Here is a 24512-nt window from a genome sequence, read left to right as displayed (position 1 = left end):
TAATGGTCTAATCAGATTCAATGGATTGTGCTAAGCTATGCTAAAAGTGCTAGCGCCAGACCCGGAGATCAGCTCAATGGATTACAAAACGATAAAAATGTAATGTTTAACTCCAGGGGAGCTGGAAATGAGCATATTTTAAGGGGGGTATTTCAGTGGTATTTCAAGCATTCTGACTTATTGACACAGTTATAGAGTTGTTTCCTCATGCTAACGTAGGCAAACTGTCAAAAAAGCAGTTGGACGTGTTACAGAGTATTTCTGTGCCAAATGCACTTCGCCAGGATTCGTACAAGTTTCGGAAAGTTTTTTTCGATTACTGGTCAAGCTGACATTTCAGGGGTTTCTATACGTATCACTTCTTTATATGGGCACTTCCCCTGGAAAACCCCGCCCACCCGTCAATCAGCGAGAGACGCTAGAACTTACAAACATTCACATCCTGCGACAGCTTTGTTTAATTTCAAAACTCAACAATGGCAGGAATGAAGAAGTGTGTTTTTGGATGTAAGGAGAAGAAAGTCAGCCTTATGAAAACAATGGATATAGTTTATTATCCGGATTAGCAGCGGAGTTTTGCATGTGTGTTTGATGCGCTGGATTTTCCCTACCGGGTCATGAGTTGCATGCGGTAAGTAAGACTTCTGTCTTATGTTGGAAATATGCGCGTGCATATTATATAAATGACACAAACATGTAGTGAATCATAAATTAAAAGTGTTGTAGAGTGTTGCATGACTCGTACTCGCTCCTCCCGCGGTAGTAACTCCTCCTTCATCATTTTTTCTTGTGTTATCGTAAAGAATCGGTAAAGCAAATTTTTCTTTTATAAATTTGATGAAACTAAAGACTCTTCAGAGATATAAAGGATGTCATACTACTCTATAGGTACTCCAGATTAACATCAGAAATGCAGAAACAGCGTGTGTTACGTGAGCTTTAAAAAAAGTGTCTCCCTTTAATAATTTTTTATGTATTTGTACTAAAAAGAGACAAATAGACAGAAAGACGGACATCTCTCACCTGTCTAACCTCCTCACACACCAGTGACCCCAGCCAGACGTACAGCAGAAGTTCTCTCCATGATGGAAAAGTCTGGAAATCGATCATCAGCACCACGGCAAAGAGCCACAGGAAACCAAAATAAGAGGCGATATTCCAGTAAAACTTCACTTGAGGTGAATGAAAGAATTTCATAAGGCGAGATCCACAGTTCAGAGGCTTTATCTTAGACGTCTGTGAAGAGCCACTGGATGAACAATAGAGAAATCATTTGATTTATTATGATCTATAATGATTTAAGACGAGCAGTCATTTGGTTTCATCTGCACTGTTTTAAATGTTGCTATATGCATGTCAGAGTCAGATCTGTCTAGTCTTAAAAAGCCTGTATAGATGTCTTCATTAAAACACCAAACATGACCTGTATAAATAGCTCCTTATTTTACATGTGATGCTTTGTCAGCTAAAAGTCAAATATTCAAAGAATGCATTATAATAATCTGTTAAATTGTTCTCTGATATCTACACAGAAGGTTTGTGACTTTATTAAGTGCAAAAATTATCCAGAGACCGTTTTTCATGTCCATTTACAACCCTAGAATTTGCCTTTAGATTGAAATGGTCTATTTTACCTTATTTAAAAGGGTCATGAATAATAATGTTGAGCTCTGCTCTGATTGGCTGTTTCACAGAGCAGCTCCTTTAGAAGCTCTGTGTGTGTGTGTAAACAGATCTTATGTTTAAGTCTGTATCAGATGAAGATTCAGATTTGAGGAATAATCAATTGTTTGGAGATTGTTAATGGACGTTTCTGAGTGGTAAGTTTTTTTTTTTTTAGTATGGACCTGCAAAACGTAACTGTAACGTCAATAGTAGAACATCAGCCTAAACGCTAGCATATAACATTAACTAGCATATAACACTATCTTAGCGGTCACAACTTTATTTTTAGCATTGTAACAACATTGTAATTATATGCTGGGCATACATCTGTAACGTCACAGTTTGTGTTATGTTGAGATTGGTCTGTTTTCTAGCGGTCTTTTACATGCACAAGGTTTATATAAGAAGAAGAAAACAATCGTGTTTGAGACTCACTCTTATTATTGAGGAACTCTTATTATTCATATATGCCTAGATAAATACAGTTTTAAAACAAAGGTATTGCTTTATGGTCGCCTATTACTAACTTTGCAAGTACATGTCAACTTATCCAACCCCAAAGCATTGCTTATAGTCGACAGACTGTCTAAAGCGAAGTGTAAACCTAGACATTATTCATCACAGGATAATAATGCATTCACATTGAATTAGCTCATGTTTATATTACATTAACTAACCGTAAATTTTGTTTAATTTTGGTATTTGTGTGTCCAGAATCCATGGTCAGTTTCTGTTGCTCTGTCCTCTCGACCTCTCTCTGAATATCTTCATCACGTCTGGAAGACAACATACATCATCACATCACACAAACATCATTTATTTGGACATACAGCATTTGTGAGAAGATATTTAAAGTTTTTAAATTAAAATGTAGCTGAGAAATAATTTCTTATAAGATTAGAAAATGCTGCACTTCTAAATGGTGATGTCATAAAACCTTTAACTTTAATAGTGAAACGCTGCCATCTAAAGGTGACTAGATTTAATGTTTAAAAGATTGAGTTTTGATCTTAAAGTTCAATAATTCAATCAGTAATATTTTTACCTGAAGGACAAGAAGCCAGTGTATATAAGAGGAAAAAAGATCATGCAGACCAAAACCTTCCAGTATGGATTCTCTACCGAGAGCTCACCGCACCAGATCTGTGTGAGCAGACTCTACAGACAGACAGACAGACAGACTCAACCTACATGACTCAACTTTAATGTCAGGTTAACAGATTGAAATGAAAGCCTCATAATGACCTGGACTCCTGAGTGAGCGATGAATCTTTTATTCTGAGCTTCCAGAGCGAGCCACAGACAGGTGCATCTTCCCCACGACGGTGACATACGGATCAAGAGTTTCTGAGCTCGCTGAGGATCACTGGTGTGACATTCACTGAAAACACCTACAACACAACGCTAAAGATCAACACAAACACATGACAAACACTCAGGACAGAAGTGTTGAGGTCATCATACCAATGGCTTGTGTCTCATAGTAATCGGCGTGATCTCTCATTTCCTTCGCCTCCTCACCATCAAGATCTCGGCTTTCCCGCGCCAGTTTTCTCAAGATCTTACTGGCTGCCAGAGCGGCTGCGATACAATCTCTGCACTATAAATACACACACAAGCACAAACACACAAACACACAGAAATGCATTAGTGCAGTTAGCAGTGCTACAAAAAAAATCATAATGTAAAGAAGTTAAACTACACAATGAGCCACTAACACAGTCAGACTTCAGCTGTATGTTTAAAATAGCATACAAGTATATTGATCTAGTTTTCTTCAGCATATAGTTGATGCGTGCACAGTTTGTACATTTAATACATTAATAACAACCTTAAAGACCAACTACATTTCATTACAAATGTGTAAAATACATCAGAGCACAATGCAATGAGGTGTACTTGATCTTTATATTCAGCATGAACCAATGTCAAAGATTAAGACATTTTTACAAAAATTTATTTGTTGTATCTCAGAGACGAATACCCATACAGAAAAAATATGTTTTAAATATATGCTTAATACATTTTGTGGAAAGCTTTATGAAATATATTTTTAAATTTGAAAATATATTTAGTTTTATGCTTCATAACAGGGGTCTCCAACCTTTTTATGAGCAAGGGCTACCACAATGGATAAAACAATCTGGAGGGCTACTTTTTGATATAGTCTACTTAAAACTTTTTTGTTTTACTTGTTTATATGTTTTAGTATTGTTTAAAATTTTAACATACGTAAACCAAGCCAAGCTAATATAAAAAAATATGTAATGAATAAATATTACAGTTGAGACTATTAATAGAATGTGCTTTGGCGGGCACCTCACAGACTCTGTGCGGGCTACCAGTTGGTGACCCCTGCTTCATAACATATATTTCAAAATGTATTTCAGGGGCAACAACACAAAAAAATTATTCATTCAATTTACAATTTAAGCTACATTTAAACAAAACAAAAATAGAAAAACAAAACAAAAAACTTTTGTTTAAATGAAGCTTAAAGAAATTGATTGCTACCACTTACCTTAAAAAAATTTGTAAATTGAATGAATCATTTTTTTCAGTGAAATACAGTTTTCATTTTACAACATATGTCAAAAAATATATTTTTCCTTGCCAAAATATACATTTTTGCAAAATGTATGAAGTATAAGTATAAAAGTATATTTTTACAATTGAGCAGTTTAAATTAAATTTTTAACCTACAGTTTTTTTTCCAATGCAATTTTAAAATAAATGCTTTAAAAATATTTATTTAAAAAAATATATATTGGTGAAAAATAAATATGTAAACATATTTCAAAATATATTGCAGTTTTGGCCATTTTTTATATTTTGGAATTTATTTTAAAGCATTTACATTAACATCGCATTGGAAGAATAACTTTGTACGTTATACATTTATTATTTTTTGAAGATTTTGAACAGTGGCCGCCGGTGACTTCTTTTCGAGGGTGCAAGATGCGAAGCTCGTCACAACATGTATGTAGTCCGTCATGTCAAAATATGTGTTCGGTGCATCATGTCAACCTACAGTATGTGCATCATGCGTCATGTCAAAATACAAGCCTGCTGCAGACGCTTCAAAGGGTTAATCTCAGTTGTCATCAGAGTTTCACGAGTTCACACTTACAAATAAGTTCGATAGATTCAATTTGTAAGCGTAAGTATTTTGTGAACGTGAGCGTCTCTTTTTTATAAACCCTTATAGACACTTGTGCAGCAGGCACTTATTTTGACATGATGCACATGCATGGTTAACATGACGTAACGAACACACATTTTGAATTTGTGCCCCTCACCTGCTACCACTGATTTTGAAATATATTTAAAAAGATGAAAATATATTTTTTGCCATATGGGTAATGGAAGCCACTGAATTATGAACAACAATGTAGCAAATCTTCTGTTTAAAACATTTATCATTGCATTATGTGTTCAGTTTCACACACTTTTAATAAAGAGCATGTGTAATTATTCATTAAGAAAGCTATAAACTATGACAAACACAGAGTGTTACAATAAAGATGTTGTAGGGGTATTTGTAACACTATTTATTAAAAAAAAAATTATAATTGAGGGTGTCAGGCAAACTCAAGAAACAAAGGTGCGGTGCAAAAACAAGTGTTTTATTTATATACAGTGGTAGTGATTGTGTACAAAGTGCTGGTGTTATATTTTTATATTTACAAACTATTTACAATATTTGATAACAAACCAGGGAAGGAAACTGACAGGGATGTTAGCAAATGGCAGCGTCTGGGAAACATTGAGAGAGAGAGAGAGAGACGGAGGGAAAATACAACCAGACGACATACGGACGTAACACAGAGTTTTTCAGTGATGTCTGAGTATTTTTACCTGTTCCCAACCAATTTCTGCCAGTTCTCTGTTATTCTGTACAACAGCCCAGAGGAAGAGATCCCGGCCCGGATCCGAAACCGAGTCTGGGGTCGAGTCGTCACCATAACATGGAAGCTCGACCGGCGCTTTGGATGGCAACTGTGAGAAAATCAAACATCTGATAACAGTCAAAGCAGACCAAAAACTTTGGATGATTGATTCATTTTTATCTAATCTGTCATATCCCTAAATCTCATTATTGTATTACAGTAAAAATGTACTGCAGGTTACAGTAAGGAGAATCAAATGACCTTTACAAAATATGGTTTTTATATTCACGGTATTTCTACAGCAGTTGTATCAGCCATAGTTATTTTGTGGCAACCATGGTTTAACTATAGCAACCATGTTTTTTTTGTGGTTTTGAGTAAAACCATGGTTAATTTTCGCAAGAGGAAAAAGTTGTAAATAAAAAAACCCTAAGGTAAAACATCCAATGAGAATATGAGGGACTATACATTTAATTCTCATGAAAATGACGTAACAAAACCCAAAACCACATCCTGTTTTGACTGAGTCTGGTGTAATTCATTCCTTATTCAACTTACCGTTAAACACACGTTGTCTTTAGTTGTTTTGTGTCGTGGTGAGCCGTACAGAGGCTGAGTAAAGCTGCCCAACAAATGTCTCACTTCTTCAGACACGTGAATCAGTGAAACTTTATTACTGCCGGTGGATGACGGTGGATCTCTGCGGGTCTTGCCTCCCTGTTTGACCAGCTTACGTGAAAAGAAACAGCCGGGCATGTTGGCATAAAGTTCATAGAGCCTCTCCTCATTTTCCAGAAACTGCCGAACACACACACCGTTCTCCAGCAGGAGACGCACAAACTCCGGCTTATCGCCCACCAGAGCCGAGAACATGGACGGGTGAAGATCACTGGACTGAGATAGAAAATCACTCTTTTACTTTCAATATAAACAAATCCAGAACAATAAACACCCTTAAACTATCATTAAAATAAGCACAAATACTAAGTCTAATGTTAAGTTTAGTCTTCAGGTCATCATACAGCAATGCTTTAAGAAATTTGCATGCATTTACATTTGTGCACGTATGACTAACAGAGACAGTGTTTATTTGGTATTGTCTACATGTTTTAAATATGCAAACAGCTCCAGTCAAACTTATATTTGATGTCTTTGTGAAATGCTGATTGCTGACTGTGTATATACGGCCGTCAAGAGTATGAATAACAGTAAAAACTATTAAAATCTGACTATTAATATTAATAAATAGTATTATAACACTATTATAAATATTATATAACTTTCAGCACACCGTCCATTGGCTCTCCTCAGTGAAAATCTCGGTCTCTGCAATGTCAACTCGATTCCAGGCCACGGCGAGCTCCAGCTGTCTCTCCCAAGACTGTCGACCGGTGCTTTCTTCATTCTTGGATGCTGAAGAGATGAGAAATGTTACACACAAAAATTGTAAAGTGCACAATAAAATCAGCAGTTTCTTTCAGATGATGCTCTTCAACTTCCAGGTGTCTGGTGTGCATCGGTTCACTATGAAGCTTGTGTATTCTGGGTAGGGGTGGCTGATATGAGCCCGATATTTTCCACTTTCCAGCCGGTATAATATTAGAGTATATTGCCATATGAGAAAAAAACATTTTGGAAACTTTAATTAAATTACTGGAAAAATATGTATTTTTAACCTTATATAACTAGAAAAAAATGAGGGAATGGTCATAGACACTAATTTTTTTTCATTTTTTCCTCATAATGTGCCACTGTTTGAATAGGGCGTATGAATATTATGCATATTGTCACTGTCAAATTAAAAACCTTGTGTCTACTTTTTCATGAAATTGAACAAACACTTTATTTAAATAATTCAACACATAACACATACCGTATAAGTCATGCTTTTAACTCTTTCCCCCCATTGACAAGTTATCTCGTCAATTAAGATGAAACATTTTCATAAAAAACGTGTTTCTGAAGAATTTTTTTATGTTAATCTGTAATACCATAATTATCCACTACATACTAACCTAATTATGCAAAAACTGAAGCCAAAACGTTATTTACTAATTTTAAACTGTATGTATGTTTTGATAATCATGCTTAATCTGATCTCTAATGAAATTCCTTCACAAAAATGCAACTATATCAGCTAAAAAATTTTTTTTAAAGAAAAATACCTATATTTAAGAGTTTATAAGCGGAGAAAAAATATAGATAAGATGAAACTTTTTTCTCTGTTTTGTTTGTTTGTTTGTTTGTTTATTGATTGTTTAAAAGCAGAGGGTCTGTTTTTTCATTTGATATATTTGTATGTTTATATTAGGGCTGGGAAAAGATTAATCATGATTAATTGCATACAAAATAAAAGTGATTTTTGGCATAATATATGAGTGTGTGCTGTGTGTAATTATTGTGTACATATAAATACACACACACTCATGTATGTATTTAAGAAACATTTACATGTGTATATATATTTATTTATAACATTAAAACTTCCTAGATACCCTGACCAACTTTAGCAACTACAGAAAAATATTTAAAACTTTTTTTTATTATTTATCATAGGAATTGTTAGTGGTGCCAATAATTGTGGAACGCATGATTTCAATTTTTTTTTTCTAAATGTGTAAATTCTTTACCACCAAAGTAATGTACTTAAATCAAAGGTTGGATATTTGTCTTTTTTTGCATTTGGGTTCTATGTTGTTTAAATAAAAAGGAGAATTTTTAGAAGTCCACGACCACATATTAAACAGGGGTGCCAATAATTGTGGAGGGCACTGTATGGGACAGGGAAGCAATCAGAACATGACACGGAACAAGGAATGGGGAAACAAGAGACAACCATGACATGAAGACTTTCCATATAAAAGACATGAACATGAAACCTTTCATTTGCAGGACTCATAGCGTGCACTACTCACGGTGAAATAAGAGATGGATGGCAGTAGTTTGTGAATATATGAATGCAAAGTATATAAATGCAAAAATAGAATTTATGAATATGTAACGGTATCAACTGTATTGTAGAATCCATATCATGAAACAACACAATACTGGTAATCATGTTCATAACGATGTATCCAACCCTACCTCAAGGCAAGTCGTGGTGTATTTGATTTATTTATTTGTGTTTATGGACATGTTAGTAGTTATATGGGACCACTATCTGTCAAAATTTGATTGATTTATGACCCCTTTGACAGGGGGCGGGACAATCAATCAAAAGCTGTACAATCTGTCTAGGTTTGAGAATCGTATATCAAGGGCTTTAGACAGCGAGTATCCTGTGCGTGTTTTACGATGTGTCAATCAGCTCGTTGTTTTCCTGTGTGTGTGTTTTATGTCAAGCCTATGCTGTCATGTTTATTGCTGTCAAAAAATAAAGTTTATAGTTTTAGACTGCGTAGTTTCACAAGCGGTCCAGTGCTGTCAGCGATCTCTCTCTCTCTCTCTCGCCCCCACTGCGCGTCTCGCCCCAGCGCGTCACACAGCGATGTGTGTTGTTGAATCTAAAGTTTTGTAACATCAAAAGTTTCTTTAAAGTCGTGCAGGAATCAAATATATATATATATATATATATATATATATATATATATATATATATATATATATATATATATATTAGATGTATCTGGTTAAACTTAAAGCCGATATTTTCTATCGAACTAGTCTATTTTCTGATCAGACACAATGTTTCTGATGCTGATATTATATCAGTGTGTTTGTGTGGGGGTCGTGTGATGTAATCTTTGAAAGTTTATGACCGAACCTTTATTGGGGAGCGACAAGAGATCTCCGGGATCAGTTTGGATGGAGCAGAGCTGGTATACTCAAACCTGGTGGTACGTATATGTGTTTTACTGGGGTCATTCCAACATATTGTGTGATTATTTAAAAACTAAAAATTCGATCTCTGGCCTTGCAGCGAAATTGTCTAAACTGGTGTTAACTATTCCTGGTAAATCGCTGAGAAGAGTGGAATGAACAAAAAAAAGACTGATCAAACAGGCCGGTACCTTGGAACCTCCCGCTGCGTAGGACAAAGAGACGACGAGTGGATCGTGCCGACCGGTGTGTATTTATTTAATCCTGTTACATGTGTTTTAAACAAGATGTTTTATTTTAATATTTTCTAATATCAGATGTTATCTGTTAACAGTTTGGATATCGACGGCAAAGTTTGGATATCGTTGCAAGATCTAGAGCGGATCTCCACGGTACGCTTATACTGCATTAGAAAAAGTTTTAAACAAATATGACTTATTTAGATATTTATCCTAATAACGTGTTTTTATCTGTTTACAGGCTAGGATACAGACCACAACACATTGGACGTATCTTTAAAAAAGAGAAAAATCAGAGACTTTATGGACTTGACTTCGAACACTTTAAACATTTTGTGACATATTGGATTTAAAACATTTCGGATACTGGATACCTGTGTTTGATTTGTCAACAGAGCTGGTCACTTTTTAAAATCACAGGGGTAAGTGACTAATTATAAATTGTTTTGCTGTTGTTTTAAACTTATGTTCTAAATACCTATTTGTTTTATTTTTCATCGTTTATATAATCCGTTTTTATACTTATTTTGGCTTGAGGTTTTTCATTGTTTTAAATATATTGTTTTACTGTGGTTTTAAACTTGTGTTCTTAATACATTGTTTTATTTTTCATCGTTTATATAATCCGTTTTTATACTCATTTTGGCTTAGAGTTTTTCATTGTTTTAAATATATTGTTTGTTTTTGATATTGTATACTCGTTATATTTTTTGGTATAGTTTTATTGTGTTTACGTTGTTTGATTATTTGAATATTTTGGGTTTTCACTGTGATTCCGAATATTGTGGTAAATGGCCCAAAAACGTTATTCCGACTCTGGTTGTAGTCAGGCGAATAAAATTATAAGGCGCAATGAATCCGCGTTTGATATAATTGATTACCAATTGGGGATGCAAATACTGATAGAAACTGTCAGAGCTATGAATGGAAATCATAGTAATGTAGACGGATTCGCAGAGGTGTTAAGCATGGTCGATCCCCGTTCACAGCCCCCTCCAGAGCCGAGTATGGTCTTAGATCCTGATGTTTTAAATACGCATCAGGTTTTTGAGATTCCAGAAGTTGGTTTTATAAATCAACAGATTGAACCTGGAACTTCAGATACTGCTTTTATCAATAATCAAATTGAACCACAGGTTCCAGGTTCTGATCTAAACGATCAGCAGGTTCTCGATGGGGCATCCGAGAATTTACATGTTCAACACGGTGGTGAGGGGTCGGACGACCCCCATCATAATTCTGAAATGGCTGATATGGGTCTAACCCCCGACGATGTTGAGAGGCTTGTGAGAGACGGAGGTGAATTTAATGGCTACACCATCGTTCCTCGTACAAGATTTAACAGTCTGGAAATACTTAGGAGTTTAAATCTGAGGTCAATAGCTTCTACAGATATGGCCTCGTACGTTCTATTTCTGGATGGTGTTCTGAATGAAATAGTCTCAATATCTAGAATATTTGCGGGCGATGGGGGAGTAATACATGTATTATTAAGTGGAGAAACTTTAACATCCGACGTAAATGCGTTGCTTACCGCCGCCAACGATTATAGCGTCTCCGCGTTCACAGATCAGCTTGAAAATATCATGCAGAGCAACGCAGACGTGTGCGTTGATGACAATCTAATGTTAAAGGTGTCTATTGTCAGAAGCAAAAACGGCGGCGCTCGCAGAAAATTCCGTGATCTAGCACACAACGAGGTTATAAAAAGAAATAGAATGAATCTTTTTTCCCCCGCTAATATGTCTGACAAGCTATGCTTTGCACTTTGTCTGGCACACTTTTTGAATCCCCAAAAAACAGACCCTGAATTAGTGCCCATAGCCGCTTCCATTCAAAATGCCGCTGGATTTTCAATCCAAGACATGATACGCTTTAATGACGTCGCATTGTTTGAGAGATTGTTAAACATCAAAATTGTAGTTTTCCACAGATCAAGCACGGGTGCTTTGGAAAAATACATGACCAAAGATAAGCCCCACTACAAGACGGTGTTTCTCTATCTGTCCGATAGTCATTATTTCATGATAAAAAATTTGAGGGGTTTTATCGGGTGTAAATACGTCTGCGACTATTGCTACAACGGCTTTTCAAATAAAAGGAATCATAGATGCATCCACGCACGCGACACACGCAACACCCCCGACCGCCACAAACACCCCGCGAAGACGATACACTGTGGTGATTGTTTGAGGTACTGCAAATCAGAATACTGTTATGAGATGCATAAAAAACCAGCACTGAGTCAGCAGTTTGCCCAGTGTGACGTGACCAAACACTGTCCGACATGCAATCGACGCCACCACACTAGCGGTGACAAACCACAACCGCACAAATGCATGCCGGAGAAGTGCCTGCATTGTGGCATGGAGATGATACCCGATGGGGATCATCAATGTTTTATTCAGCCCTTAAGGCTCGAGAAACCCAGTGAGAAATATATCTTCTATGATTTCGAGACTCGTTACGAGGGTGGTAAGCATGTTGCAAACTTTGTTTGCGCCATCACTTTTGCGGGTGAAGAATTCACAGCAGAGGGACCCGACTGCGTCGCACAACTCGTACAGAGATTCAGACACCCTAGGTACACCAACTACACATGGATAGCCCACAACGCTTCTGGCTTTGACAATTTTATACTTTTGGAATATTTCACAAAGGTGGGGCTCACTCTTAAAATCACGATGCAAGGATGTCGTTTGATATTAATGTTTGACGAAAGCTACAAGCAAAGATTTCTCGATAGCTTCTCATTCCTCCCAATGCGTCTAGCCAAAACTGCATCTGCCATGAATCTGACCTGTGCAGAAAAGGGCTATTTTCCACATCACTTTAACCGGGTGGAGAATGAAAACTACATAGGTCCATATCCGGACAAAAAAATGTACGGATATGACACAATGTCAGAGAAGGAGAGGGAACAGTTTGATGAATGGTACAAGACCGTAGAGGGTGAAGTCTTTGACTTTAAAAAAGAGCTGGCTCTTTACGGCAAGAACGATGTTGTTTTGTTGAGAGAGGCATGCATGAAATATCGTGATGAGTTTATACAATGCACAGCACTTGACCCCTTCAGATACACAACTCTGGCATCGTGCTGCATGGCAGTGTACAAGACCCATTATCTGGAGAGAGACACACTAGCGTTGACGCACAACGGCGCCTACCTGACTAAAAACAAAGCCTATTCAAACGCCTCCATCGAATGGCTTGAATATGTCAGCCATTCACGAGGCGTCGATGTCTAGCATGCGTTAAATCGTGGCGAGATGTCGTTCGGGTCCTACCATGTCGATGGTGCGTTCCAAAAGGATGGTAAAATTCATATTTTAGAATATTTAGGGTGTTTGTGGCACAGTCACTCTTGCAAATTTAAAGAATATGACATTCATCCTGTGACAAAATTGACGCACGCTGTACACAGAAGACAGCATGAGGCCAAAATGGAGGTTTTGGAGAAGGGGTATGGGTTGAATGTCGAGGTGATGTGGGAGTGTGAATGGAACGCTGCTAAGCGGACTGATCCTGACGTAATAGCGTTTATGGCCACTTACACGCACCCCGAGAGACTGAAACCCCGCGACGCTCTATTTGGAGGTCGTACTAACGCGTACAAACTCTACCATAAAGCCGCTGAAGGTGAGAAAATCAGATATGTTGATTTTACAAGTCTGTACCCCTTCTGTCAGGCCAAGAAGTGCTACCCGATAGGACATCCCCAGATAATTTTAAAGGATTTTGAACCCCTTGAAAATTATTACGGGCTTATCAAAGCATCAGTGTTACCCCCAAGAAAACTGTTGCACCCCGTGCTCCCATACAGAGCCAATAATAAACTGAACTTCCCTCTCTGCGCAACCTGCTGTGAGGAGCAGAATCAGTCTACCCCCTGCGATCACACAGATGAGAAGCGAATGCTTTCAGGGTGTTGGGTCAGTCTCGAGCTGTTAAAGGCTATCGAGAAGGGTTACGTCGTGACAAAAGTGGACGAAGTGTGGCATTTTCCCCAATCCTCAGAGACCTTGTTTTGTGAATATGTCAAAACATTTTTACAATACAAGCAAGAGGCCAGCGGGTACCCCGCACACGTAGTGACAGATCAGGACAAACAGGCATACATTGCTGATTACTTTGAGAAAGAGGGGATACAAATGAATCCTGATAAGATAAGCCTTAACCCCGCGAGGCGTTCTATCAATAAGTTGTTGCTAAACAGTTTGTGGGGTCGTTTTTCTATGCGAGAAAATCTCCCCAACACTGTGTTGCTCTCAGATCCGGAAGAGTTTACGAGATACATTTTTGGCATGGCGTACGAGATTAAACACTTTTCGTTTGTGTCAGACAAGGTAGCTCTAGTGCAATGGATCCATCCGGACGGCAAAGGCGCGCGCACGCGTGACATAAACATATTTCTCGGCGCCTTTACTACAGCCCACGCGCGTCTAGAATTGTATGATCTTATGGACAGGCTCAATGAGCGTGTGCTTTACAGCGATACAGACAGCGTGATTTTCACGTCTAAAGACGGCGACTGGGATCCTCCGTTGGGGCCGTATCTAGGTAATTTGACTGATGAAATTGGGGATGATGATTTTGCGGTCGAGTTTGTGTCGTGCGGGCCAAAAACATACGCCTACCGCACCGCAAAGGGGCGCACGGTCCTAAAGGCCAAAGGCATTGTGCAAAATTATACAAACTCCCAAATTATCACATTAGACACACTGGTTGATCTTGTCCGTGATTATGTTAATGAGGGTGATCCTGACAGACACGTGCTAGCCTCTGCTGACAGCATTGTGAGGAATAAAAGACACCTCACGCTCCACAACAAAACAGTTGTGAATAAGTTTAAGCTCGTATACAACAAGCGAGTAATAAACAAAAAAGAATTGACAACGTTTCCGTATGGATTTTGATAACGTTTTTGGGCATAAAGGTGTACGGGATGCTAAAGGCCATGACTTTAGGCTACAGCATCCCTTCTCTTTAATTGTAGCAGGACCATCCAAAAGTGGGAAATCAATCTTTGTTAAGATGTTGTTGGAAAATGCTGTAAATTTGATTTCTGAAAAGATTGAGAATATTGTAATTATATATGAATGTTGGCAAAAAATGTATGAAGAAATATCAAAAATGTACAAAATTAAATTCATTGAAGGGATACCGCAGACTCTGAATGACGATCATTTGTTTCCTGTTAATAAAACATCTCTGCTAATTCTAGACGATGTCATGCGTGATGCTTCTGGAAACATCGAAGTGGAAAAGGCATTCACTCAGTATGTACACCACAGAAACTTGAGCGTTATTTATATTGTACAGAATTTATTTTGCCAGGGAAAGTCGAGCAGGACAATAGCTTTGAACACAAATTATCTAATTCTTTTTAAAAACCCCAGAGACACAAATCAGGTCATGGTTCTAGCCAGACAGATGTACCCCGGAGAAACAAAATATTTTATGGAGGCTTACAAAGACGCCACCAGTCAGCCTTTTGGTTATCTTATGATTGACTATAAAGCCAAAACACCGGAGCTGTATCGTCTCAGAACAGATTTGCTTTCACCGTATCCAGTGGTGTACGTCCGGAAAAGAAAACAGAGAACGTGAAAATGTCTGATAGACTTTGTAGAAACCTCCCTCTTTTAAAACTTCTATTAAAATCAACACCCAAACAGAGACGCGTTATTCTACAATCTGCTACGGATGATCTCGTCGTGGCATTGTGCGAACTAGCTCTTAATTTATTACACGGACATATACCCTTAAAACATGTACAGTACCAAAAATTGAAAAAGAAGAAACGTGAGTTAAAAATCGTTGCGGACAAGAAGATTAGTGTCAGAAGAAAGAGACGTTTGATAAACCAGCAGGGGGGTTTCCTTCTTCCCCTCCTAAGCGTCGCTATCCCTTTTATTACAAGCCTGATTGCCTCTAGATAAAGACCAGAGCATGGAATTTACGGAGAAAATGTATCTAGTACCGCAGCACCAGCTGGATAAACTAAAGACCGAATCCCCTCGTGAATCTATTCAACAGAATGTCGAGAGCGACATGGATGAATCTATACGAAATATTTTGCACAGAAATGATTTGGACGCTTATGAAAAGGCAAAGTTGTACTCGAACGCCTTACAGAGATTTTTAACAATCGCCAAACACAGAGACCGGGAAGTCAACACTTTAACATTAAGCCTTCCCCCATCTGATCACACAGATAAGGAACAAACTACTTTGGATGTTAAGGATAATGCCGCAGACGATGTTGTGGCTGATGTGTTAAACAACGCACCGCAAAAAAGTTTAAAAAACATCAGGTACATTTTAGATAAAATGTCTAAAGCTAAAGATGTAACTTCATGGACAGGTTCAGGGGAATTTGTGTTTAGGGGAAGTCCTATACACGGGTCCCAGTTGTTTGATTTGGTGAAAAGCGTTACCGCATCGCATAAGATCAGAGACGAACACAGACCTGTAGGGTGGTCAGAGTTTTTAGAGGCGATCTCGTTGTTGAATTTGCCTTATTCTATACTACCAAACCATGCCGTTAGACAGGCTGTTCAGTCTTTTAAATCGGGGACATCACCTGGTGTGTCGGCTCATTATGTAAAAAGTAAAAAACGCCGATCTCGGGCTCGGGCATCTGTTATTCTGCCGGATGAACCCCTGATTAAATCACCCAAACTAGATTATAACAAATGGTTACGTTTCTAATGTTTTACATTGTTGTTGTTGTTGTTGTTGTTGTTGAATGGTTGTATTCATAAATAAAAAAATAATCTTTCTGAAGAATCTTGTCTTGACTAATAGTGTTTTTATTGATTAAACAAAAACATTACACAAACATGTCACCCGTTTGCACACACTGAACACATTTAAACACATTTTTATAACAATCAGAGGGTTTTAGTTTTTTCACAAAACACGATACCATATTATCATTTTTAATCAGATCATCTGTATACTTTTTTAAAACATTTTCATATTCACGATCCATGCACATATGATACAGGAAAAAAACACAATGCTGACCACAGGTATCTGCTGAGAAGTCTTGTACTTGCTTGGCAGAGTATTGCATCGTTACAGAATTGAGATTTAAAAAGTCATTGATTTGATGGGGAAAACGGTAATGATCCGGTCTGTTGCCAAAACTGTCAAAAAAAACAACCCACACCGTATTTGTTTATGTAAATAGCTAACCAGTGTTCCCCGGGGAGTCCGGACGGGTGGGTGTTGATTATGACCATGGCCGGCAATGTTCTTAAAGGATCGACTGGTAAATGGTCACACGGCACCACTCCTAGGAAATGTGTGTTGCATGAAATTTTATCCATCAGGCTCGTTAGTTGCAAGGTGTTCATGATTAATAGTAATCAATCATAACCTGCCGACGATTAGATATTTCCAGAATTGAATCATAAATCGCATACACTATCAGCGTTATCGTATTTTGGAGAGGCTGCCTAAAACGAAGTTCTAATCTGATATTGCCGGATTTGACTAGTGACACGTGACGCCCGCATTCTTCATCTGGTGTGAGGTTGAACGCGTAGAGTGTATATCCGTGCAGAAAGGCCTCTCTATCGATAGACAGAGCTTGATTTTTCAAATGTTTTCCCGAAGCCAATGCTAGTTGGTAAAACTCCCTTACAGCAGAACCGCTGCCAAAGTCAGGCTGGAAAGGCTTTGAAGGTGTCTGAACGCCGTCTGTATAGACCGCTAAGAATTCCAGATCGTAGTTTTTAAATGCAAATGGGTTTTTATTATAAGCGCCTGTAAAGGCGTCATTATCAACCATCGCCAGAACGATGGATTTGGGTAGGGTTCCTAAAAATAAGTTTTCTTGGTTACATACGCGGGAACCAGCGGGTATGGAGAAGTTTTTCAAACACACTCTGTCGATAGGGTATTTTGCTGTTGCTGATAACAGAGCCTGAGCGTGGCCCAGCCTCACAGCTGGTGACACTGATACTTTTTTAACAAACAGAGATGCTGAAACAATGTTTATTCTGTAGTTTACATTATCGTTTCTCATCAAACAAAACTCATCTTTGGCCCTAGTCATACGGATTTTAACATCTACTCCGTTAAGCAACAATTTTTCTTGAAAGAATATATCGCTGTGAATGGGTCCTAATAGCTCAACGATATTGCTGGACTCTGTAAAGGCAGCTCTCTTTGTTAGACCTCTATTTCCGGCAGCTGGATCTGTCGCATCCATATGCCCCGGAGAATCTTTATAATATAGTCCAGAGGAGAACGTCGTCTCGAGAGCGTCTGTTCCATAGTTTAACAGACACTCTATGATGCAACGATAAGGATGCGTGCTGGAACTCTGCGAAATTAATCGGTCCCCGAGCGACACGTCCGTTTGGGCAAACAAACTTCCAATAGGATAATTCACTAACCCAACAGGCGCTCCGGCGGCAATGTCCGTACCGTTAGGATTAGTAATTTTCACCCTCAAAAACAGCAATGTGTTATTTAAATCGATATAATCCTCCCCGGTTCCTGCTATAAAAAATTCCAACGGGGCTGTGTCTGATAGCGCGGATAAAGGAGGTATTTCTACATATGTATTTTTTTCAATAGATGTCTGAGTCAGAGGTACCGTGAATAAATCCAGTTCGGATTTAATACACTCTTCTGACATATTGTGTAGCAGAGCCATGATCTAGAAGATTGTTTTAACTCTCTTTGCCGGTGGTTTTTTTGCTGGTACCTTGCGCTTACGCTTTGCAACTGATGATTTCTTGACTGTACCATGTGCTTTCTTTGGTTTGTGGCCACTCCTTTTGGCGCCCGGTGGCCTATACGTGCGTTTGCGAGACATAACCATCAAACCCGAACCGTCTTGATCATGGTTTTTGAAAGAGCCTGACATCGTATTGCTAACGACATCACTAAATATGTTTTTCGCAGCAGATTTAAGATGCGGTTTGGCTATGTTAAAACCACGCTTCAACAAGGGCATAGCGAATCTAAACAGTCCTCTGAAAAGACCTCCCAGCCCATTGCCGTACATGACCCCACCACCCGCATACCCAGGCAGTCCATTTCCAGCCTGGTTTGTATAATAGGTCACGTAGCGCTCGGGGTTTGCGTTATAATTATTATTAAAATAAGCCATTACTGAATATTAAAAGGATGACTGCTTCACGGGTCTAAAATGTAGTTTAACACACACTTTACCGTAAGAAAACGCAACGTCTTTGTTTTGATCGTCCTTTACTTCAATAGCAATTTCTGTGATAACGGACTTGTTTGTAGGTACGTAATGAGGTTTGTCGTATCTAATACTGACGATGTTGTTGTTTTCACCAGTTATATGTACACATCCTAGGAGCGGTACATATGCATCACCTACTGACTGATATTCGATAATGTCAGTATAGATATAGAGCGTATAGAATCCACCATTTATGTCTGCCTGATACGGCGCTCTCGTCACAACATCCTTTATAGGCTCAGGAGGGGCAGGTGATCGCATGGCTATCCCTATAGGCACATTAGGTCGCAGCCCTAAAATGACAGCCAACTTGCCGCTAAACATTAACGAGATACCGGGCGGTGCTTTTAAAAATACCTTGTTTCTTATGTTATCATACCCCATGAATCCGTTAGGGTTTAGAGCCTTATTTATTTCACTAACCACCGATGTGACATTTTCATAATATCCAGCTTTTATAAAGTGTCGCTTGCTGTCGTTGAAAATATTGGACGCTCCTACTTCTGTATTTAAATCAAAAAATGCGTCTTCGGTACTAAATGTGTACCATGTTCTAGGATATTCAATTTCAACAATCCCCACCTCCCATTTGCCCCTCAGGTTTATAGGATTGCCTAATACGGTCCTATAATTTGAGATAGTATTGTTGGTGTAGACACCAGAAGATGCGTTGCATGGTAATGTAACATAAAAGCCACCCTCACCCATGTCTATTTTTTATTGGACTGCCTTTATTCTACACGAGTTCCTCCTTTTTAAGGATTCTGTATATCGACCACATCTTTTTCTTCGACCCAACTATTAAATTTATCAGGCCATCCGAGCCATTTCACTAAAACCACTATTTTTTTGCCACGTTTTTTCTTGTCTAAGATTTTTTCTACCTTAAATGCTTTGTTTTCACACACAGATATTTTTTGTAATTCTTGTTCGTAAAACCGACCATCAATAACATCGTTGTCATAATCATGTAGTTTGTAGACCGGCGGATCCCTGGGTATACACTCTGCGATTGTAAAATACTCTTCTGTGTAATTCTGTTCATAACCTTTCGCGAATGGACCCCTAACTTTGGAGATTCTAACAACATCACCGATCTTGTATTTAAAACACGCGGGTTTGTCTCGTCGCACTCCTGCAGGTCCATACAGATTTTCAAACACAACGTGTTCAATATCTTTGTTGACATCCACGGGTCTCATCTTAATACTCCTGTGATAACTGGTGTTGTAGCCCCGCGTGATATCTTGTAACACGTCAATATATCTCCTGGAGTTTGTGGCTGTTAAAAAACGCCACATCAAGTTTTTGAGGCTACGATTAAACCTTTCAACCACAGAAGCTTTTAAATCCGATGCGACGGCAAAATGATGAATATTATATTTTTTAACAACTTCTTGAAAATGTTTGTTAAAAAATTCTTTCCCCTGATCCGTCTGTATTTTTTGAGGCACCCGGCCTTCCCCAAGTATTGACTCAAAAGCCTTAGCGACCTCAAGGCCGCTTTTGTTCTTTAAGACCCGAGTCCATGCATATTTACTAAACACATCTATGCATGTGAGTAAAAATTTTGTGTCGTCATTTTCCTTGGAATATGCAGACATATCGACCAAATCAGCTTGAAACTGCATGTCTATCCCATAAACAATCACTCTGTTTCTTTTGAATTTAAGAGGAGCCTGTCTATGTAACGTGTAGGCATCCTGTGAGGAGACCCATTCTGAAACTTCCTCGTCATTTAAACGTACATCGTAATCTTTTAAAACAGCTTGTTTTAAACGATTTTTACCACCTAAGGACCCCGGGTTGGAGGGTGTGTAATAAACCTTACTCATGAGTTCTGCCGACATGATGTCGTCTCATCAGACAACAAATAAGTAATGCGTGAGATTTAAGTAAATAGTCTTTTTTATTTTCACACAACAACGATAATACAGAAAGCCATTACAGGGTGTCTAAATACCATAAAAAATGTATACATGAAACAATTTTTTTATCAATCATATATTCAGCAGCTGTTGCGACAACTTCACACACATTAAATTGTGGATTCTTTAAAACCATAGCAATGCATAAATCAATAACGTATGTAGACATTGTGATTACATCTCCTATGTAAAAATCATCATGACTTTTATACATCAAATCTAGAGTTTTTTTAATAAAAATACAAGGTTGCTCTTCGGCATTAACACACATCTGGACCATGGTATCCCATGACGTAGCAATATCTCGCACATCAGACATTTGTTGTTTGAGACTGGTCACACGTTTGCTGCTTTCACAAGCATCAGGTTTGAAATCAGAGTCAGTTTCAAGAGATATCACGCTACATAAGAGATTAACCAGTTCATGTTTATAATGGTTTTTAAACATATTTTTAATCAGTCCGGTAAAGCACAGGTTCCCCATTTGAAAGTTGATGTCAGTTCAAACTCAGCAGATTTTACTCCAGGAGTCCACACAATCGTTGACAAGTTTTTCGCATTTATCGTCTACTAGATCATCTGTGATTTCTTTCAGCTTAGACACAACGTAAGGCTCAGACCTTAATTCACACAGAATAGCGTCCACAGCACCTTGGATCCTCATGGGATGAGATTTCAGGCCGATCTGGTTCAGAGCTTGTACGATGATGTGTTTAAACTCCGGTTTAAACAACGTACTGGTGAAATCTTCATAATTAAATTCAAAGTAATAGGGCGTGGGTTCGTAAAGGCATCCGTGTTGTATTTGGCTTGGGTGGTTCACCTTGCATCCGTAGCATTCACGTTTCATCTTTGCCCCGACGGCGCTTCCCAGAACGGACGCAACAATGGCCTTTATTAGCTTAAAGCCAGCGACGCCGATACAGCCGTCCACGCCGTCGTCTGATGCTCCGTGCGCGGCTGCGGCGATGTTACAGCTACGCGTAGTGAGGAAAGTCAGGTTGTGATACCCCAGTTCTCTGCAGAACTCATCCAGCCAGCTGTTAATAGCCGCGGTGTCTCCAGCACTTGGCGGGGGAGCATCCATGGTATCGGGTGTATCTATGACGGTGTGGTAAGGAGTTTCAGAGTCTTGAGACATGTTGAATCAATGTGTCTGGGGTCTGTGGTCCGGGGTCTTTTAATGTTTGTAGTAAGTGGGCGGAGACGGCATCTCGCCGGTCCCCGCCATGCTTCCACGGGGGTCAAACAATTTAACTCTTACGGCATTGTATTGGTCACGCATCTTGCACCATCTAAACATTTTGTCAATGTGTTCAAAAACATCTCCAAGCACACGAACATCGCGCCACTGGAAAATGAATTGCAGATCGTAGTGGTTGTTGTGCTCATCCTCCGGGATAGGCCATGTATACTCAGAAATCTTTGATACGTCTCTACAGGTGAAAATGTAGACACAATCATCAAGTTTCTTTTTACACTGGTTGGCGACAACACGATAGTGCATCCCCCGGGTCACACCATTCCACTCACCAACGTACAACGGTCGATCACAAAACTCTTGCACATCTTTCCAGATACGTTTGTAGAACAAGGACCAGTCTTTAGCAGGGAGAAAAAGGCTTGGATCTCCGTATGTTTGTTTCTCACCAGACTCCACACTGTAAAGCTTTACAGTGCGCAATTTCTTGTCAAACTCGTAGTACCCCAAACGCTTGTCCGCCATTAGAAATTCATATTTAACCATGTCTTCCGAATCATGTAAAAACTCTGTCAAACGCACACGATGTCCCACACCCCTCTTGGGCGCAAAAGTCACATCTTCATCCACTTCCATACCAGAAGCCGGAGGGGTATTAAATGCGCCAGCCATTGTTCAACGGTTAAGACAGAACCAAAGTCTTTTCATTCACTGAAAACCTATAACCTGTTTTAAACAAGCCTATCTTATAACACCCATTTATACAACACACACACGCTGTGAGACGCGCTGGGGCGAGACGCGCAGTGGGGGCGAGAGAGAGAGAGAGAGATCGCTGACAGCACAGGACCGCTTGTGAAACTACGCAGTCTAAAACTATAAACTTTATTTTTTGACAGCAATAAACATGACAGCATAGGCTTGACATAAAACACACACACACACACAGGAATAACAACGAGCTGATTGACACATCGTAAAACACGCACAGGATACACGCTGTCTAAAGCCCTTGATATACGATTCTCAAACCTAGACAGATTGTACAGCTTTTGATTGATAGTCCCGCCCCCTGTCAAAGGGGTCATAAATCAATCAAATTTTGACAGATAGTGGTCCCATATAACTACTCATGTTTTTTCACTTTTTGTCGTGTCATTGAGCACGAATTTCTATAAATAGTTTTTCATGTCCCTAGCATGACTTTCTTTTTCGTATCATTTTATCGATTGTTTTTCCTATTTTTATCTCACTTGGGGTTAGATTTGGGGTTTGTGTTAGGATGTAATTTTATGTATTGGTACATGTTTTTCTTCTGTTTTTTAAACTTTTTTCACTTGGGGTTATAGTTGGGGTTTGGGTGAGGATGTCTGAAATGTAGAGAACGTGGTTCTAACCTCAAGTGAAAATGATAAAATAGAAAAAAAACTATAAGAAAACAATACGTAGAATCACATGAAAAAAAACTATTTATATAAATAATATAAATATTATTTAATTTAATATAATATTAATACGCAAATATAAAAGACATACAAAGAGACATACCAGTATCTTTACAATGGGAATGTCAGTCGAGTGTTTGTAAATGGAATAAACCAAGACTTCATTATTTAACCTTTTCAGGTGATGTTTTAAAATGTCACAACTGTCCCTCTGGTGTGAGTCTTTTTTAAACTGCAATTTTTAATCAACAGCAGCAGTATCTTTTTTTATTCACACATTGTAAGTTATTTGAACAAACCACAATAAACATATTAAACTATTACATGTATTCAGTATTGTTTTTGTTTTATGAAAATATTATTATGCAGTAGATAAGACATGAGCTTATGAAATGATTTGCTTATTTAAAAAAAAACATTTAAAACATAACCAAACATATTACGAACTATTATAAACATTAAGCAATAAGCTGTTTATGTCGTATATATCACCTAAAGGATTATTAGGAACACCTGTTCAATTTCTCATTAATGCAATGCTGTAATGGTGTGGGGGATGTTTTCTTGGCACACTTTAGGCCCCTTAGTGCCAATTGGGCATTGTTTAAATGCCACGTTCTACCTGAGCATTGTTTCTGACCATGTCCATCCCTTTATGTCCACCATGTACTCATCCTCTGATAGCTACTTCCAGCAGGATAATGCACCATGTCACAAAGCATAAATCATTTCAAATTGGTTTCTTGAACATGACAATGAGTTCACTGTACTTAAATGGCCCCCACAGTCACCAGATCTCAACCCAATAGAGCATCTTTGGGATGTGGTGGAACGGGGGCTTCATGTCCTGGATGTGCATCTCACAAATCTCCATCAACTGCAAGATGCTATCCTATCAATATGGGCCAACATTTCTAAAGAATGCTTTCAGCACCTTGTTGAATCAATGACACATAGAATTAAGGCAGTTTTGAAGGCAAAAGGGGGTCAAATACAGTATTAGTATGGTGTTACTAATAATCCTTTAGGTGAGTGTATACTGTGTAATAATATATAGTAGCAGAATAAATAAACCAGCTAAATCAGCACATTT

The 24512-nt window shown here is 38.5% G+C and overlaps 1 protein-coding gene across 3 annotated transcripts in view; it reads right to left on the bottom strand.

Annotated features, from left to right (window-relative positions):
- LOC129451610 (transient receptor potential cation channel subfamily M member 2) overlaps positions 1-24512 on the bottom strand; it is a 50590-nt gene that overhangs the window by 12219 nt on the left and 13859 nt on the right. For all 3 annotated transcript variants that reach the window (XM_073854750.1, XM_073854749.1, XM_073854748.1), the window contains exons 11-18: positions 6847-6968; positions 6114-6449; positions 5524-5664; positions 3130-3265; positions 2911-3056; positions 2711-2823; positions 2343-2441; positions 1024-1249 (exon numbers count right to left, since the gene is read on the bottom strand). In XM_073854750.1, the coding sequence (XP_073710851.1) occupies positions 1024-1249; positions 2343-2441; positions 2711-2823; positions 2911-3056; positions 3130-3265; positions 5524-5664; positions 6114-6449; positions 6847-6968 (1319 nt within the window). The remainder of the gene's footprint in view (positions 1-1023; positions 1250-2342; positions 2442-2710; positions 2824-2910; positions 3057-3129; positions 3266-5523; positions 5665-6113; positions 6450-6846; positions 6969-24512) is intronic.

Source organism: Misgurnus anguillicaudatus, chromosome 17 (genome assembly GCF_027580225.2).
Source record: "Misgurnus anguillicaudatus chromosome 17, ASM2758022v2, whole genome shotgun sequence".
Taxonomy (NCBI): domain Eukaryota; kingdom Metazoa; phylum Chordata; class Actinopteri; order Cypriniformes; family Cobitidae; genus Misgurnus; species Misgurnus anguillicaudatus.
Note: the sequence above shows the minus strand (reverse complement) of the source record. Positions and strands in the feature narration are given on the sequence as shown.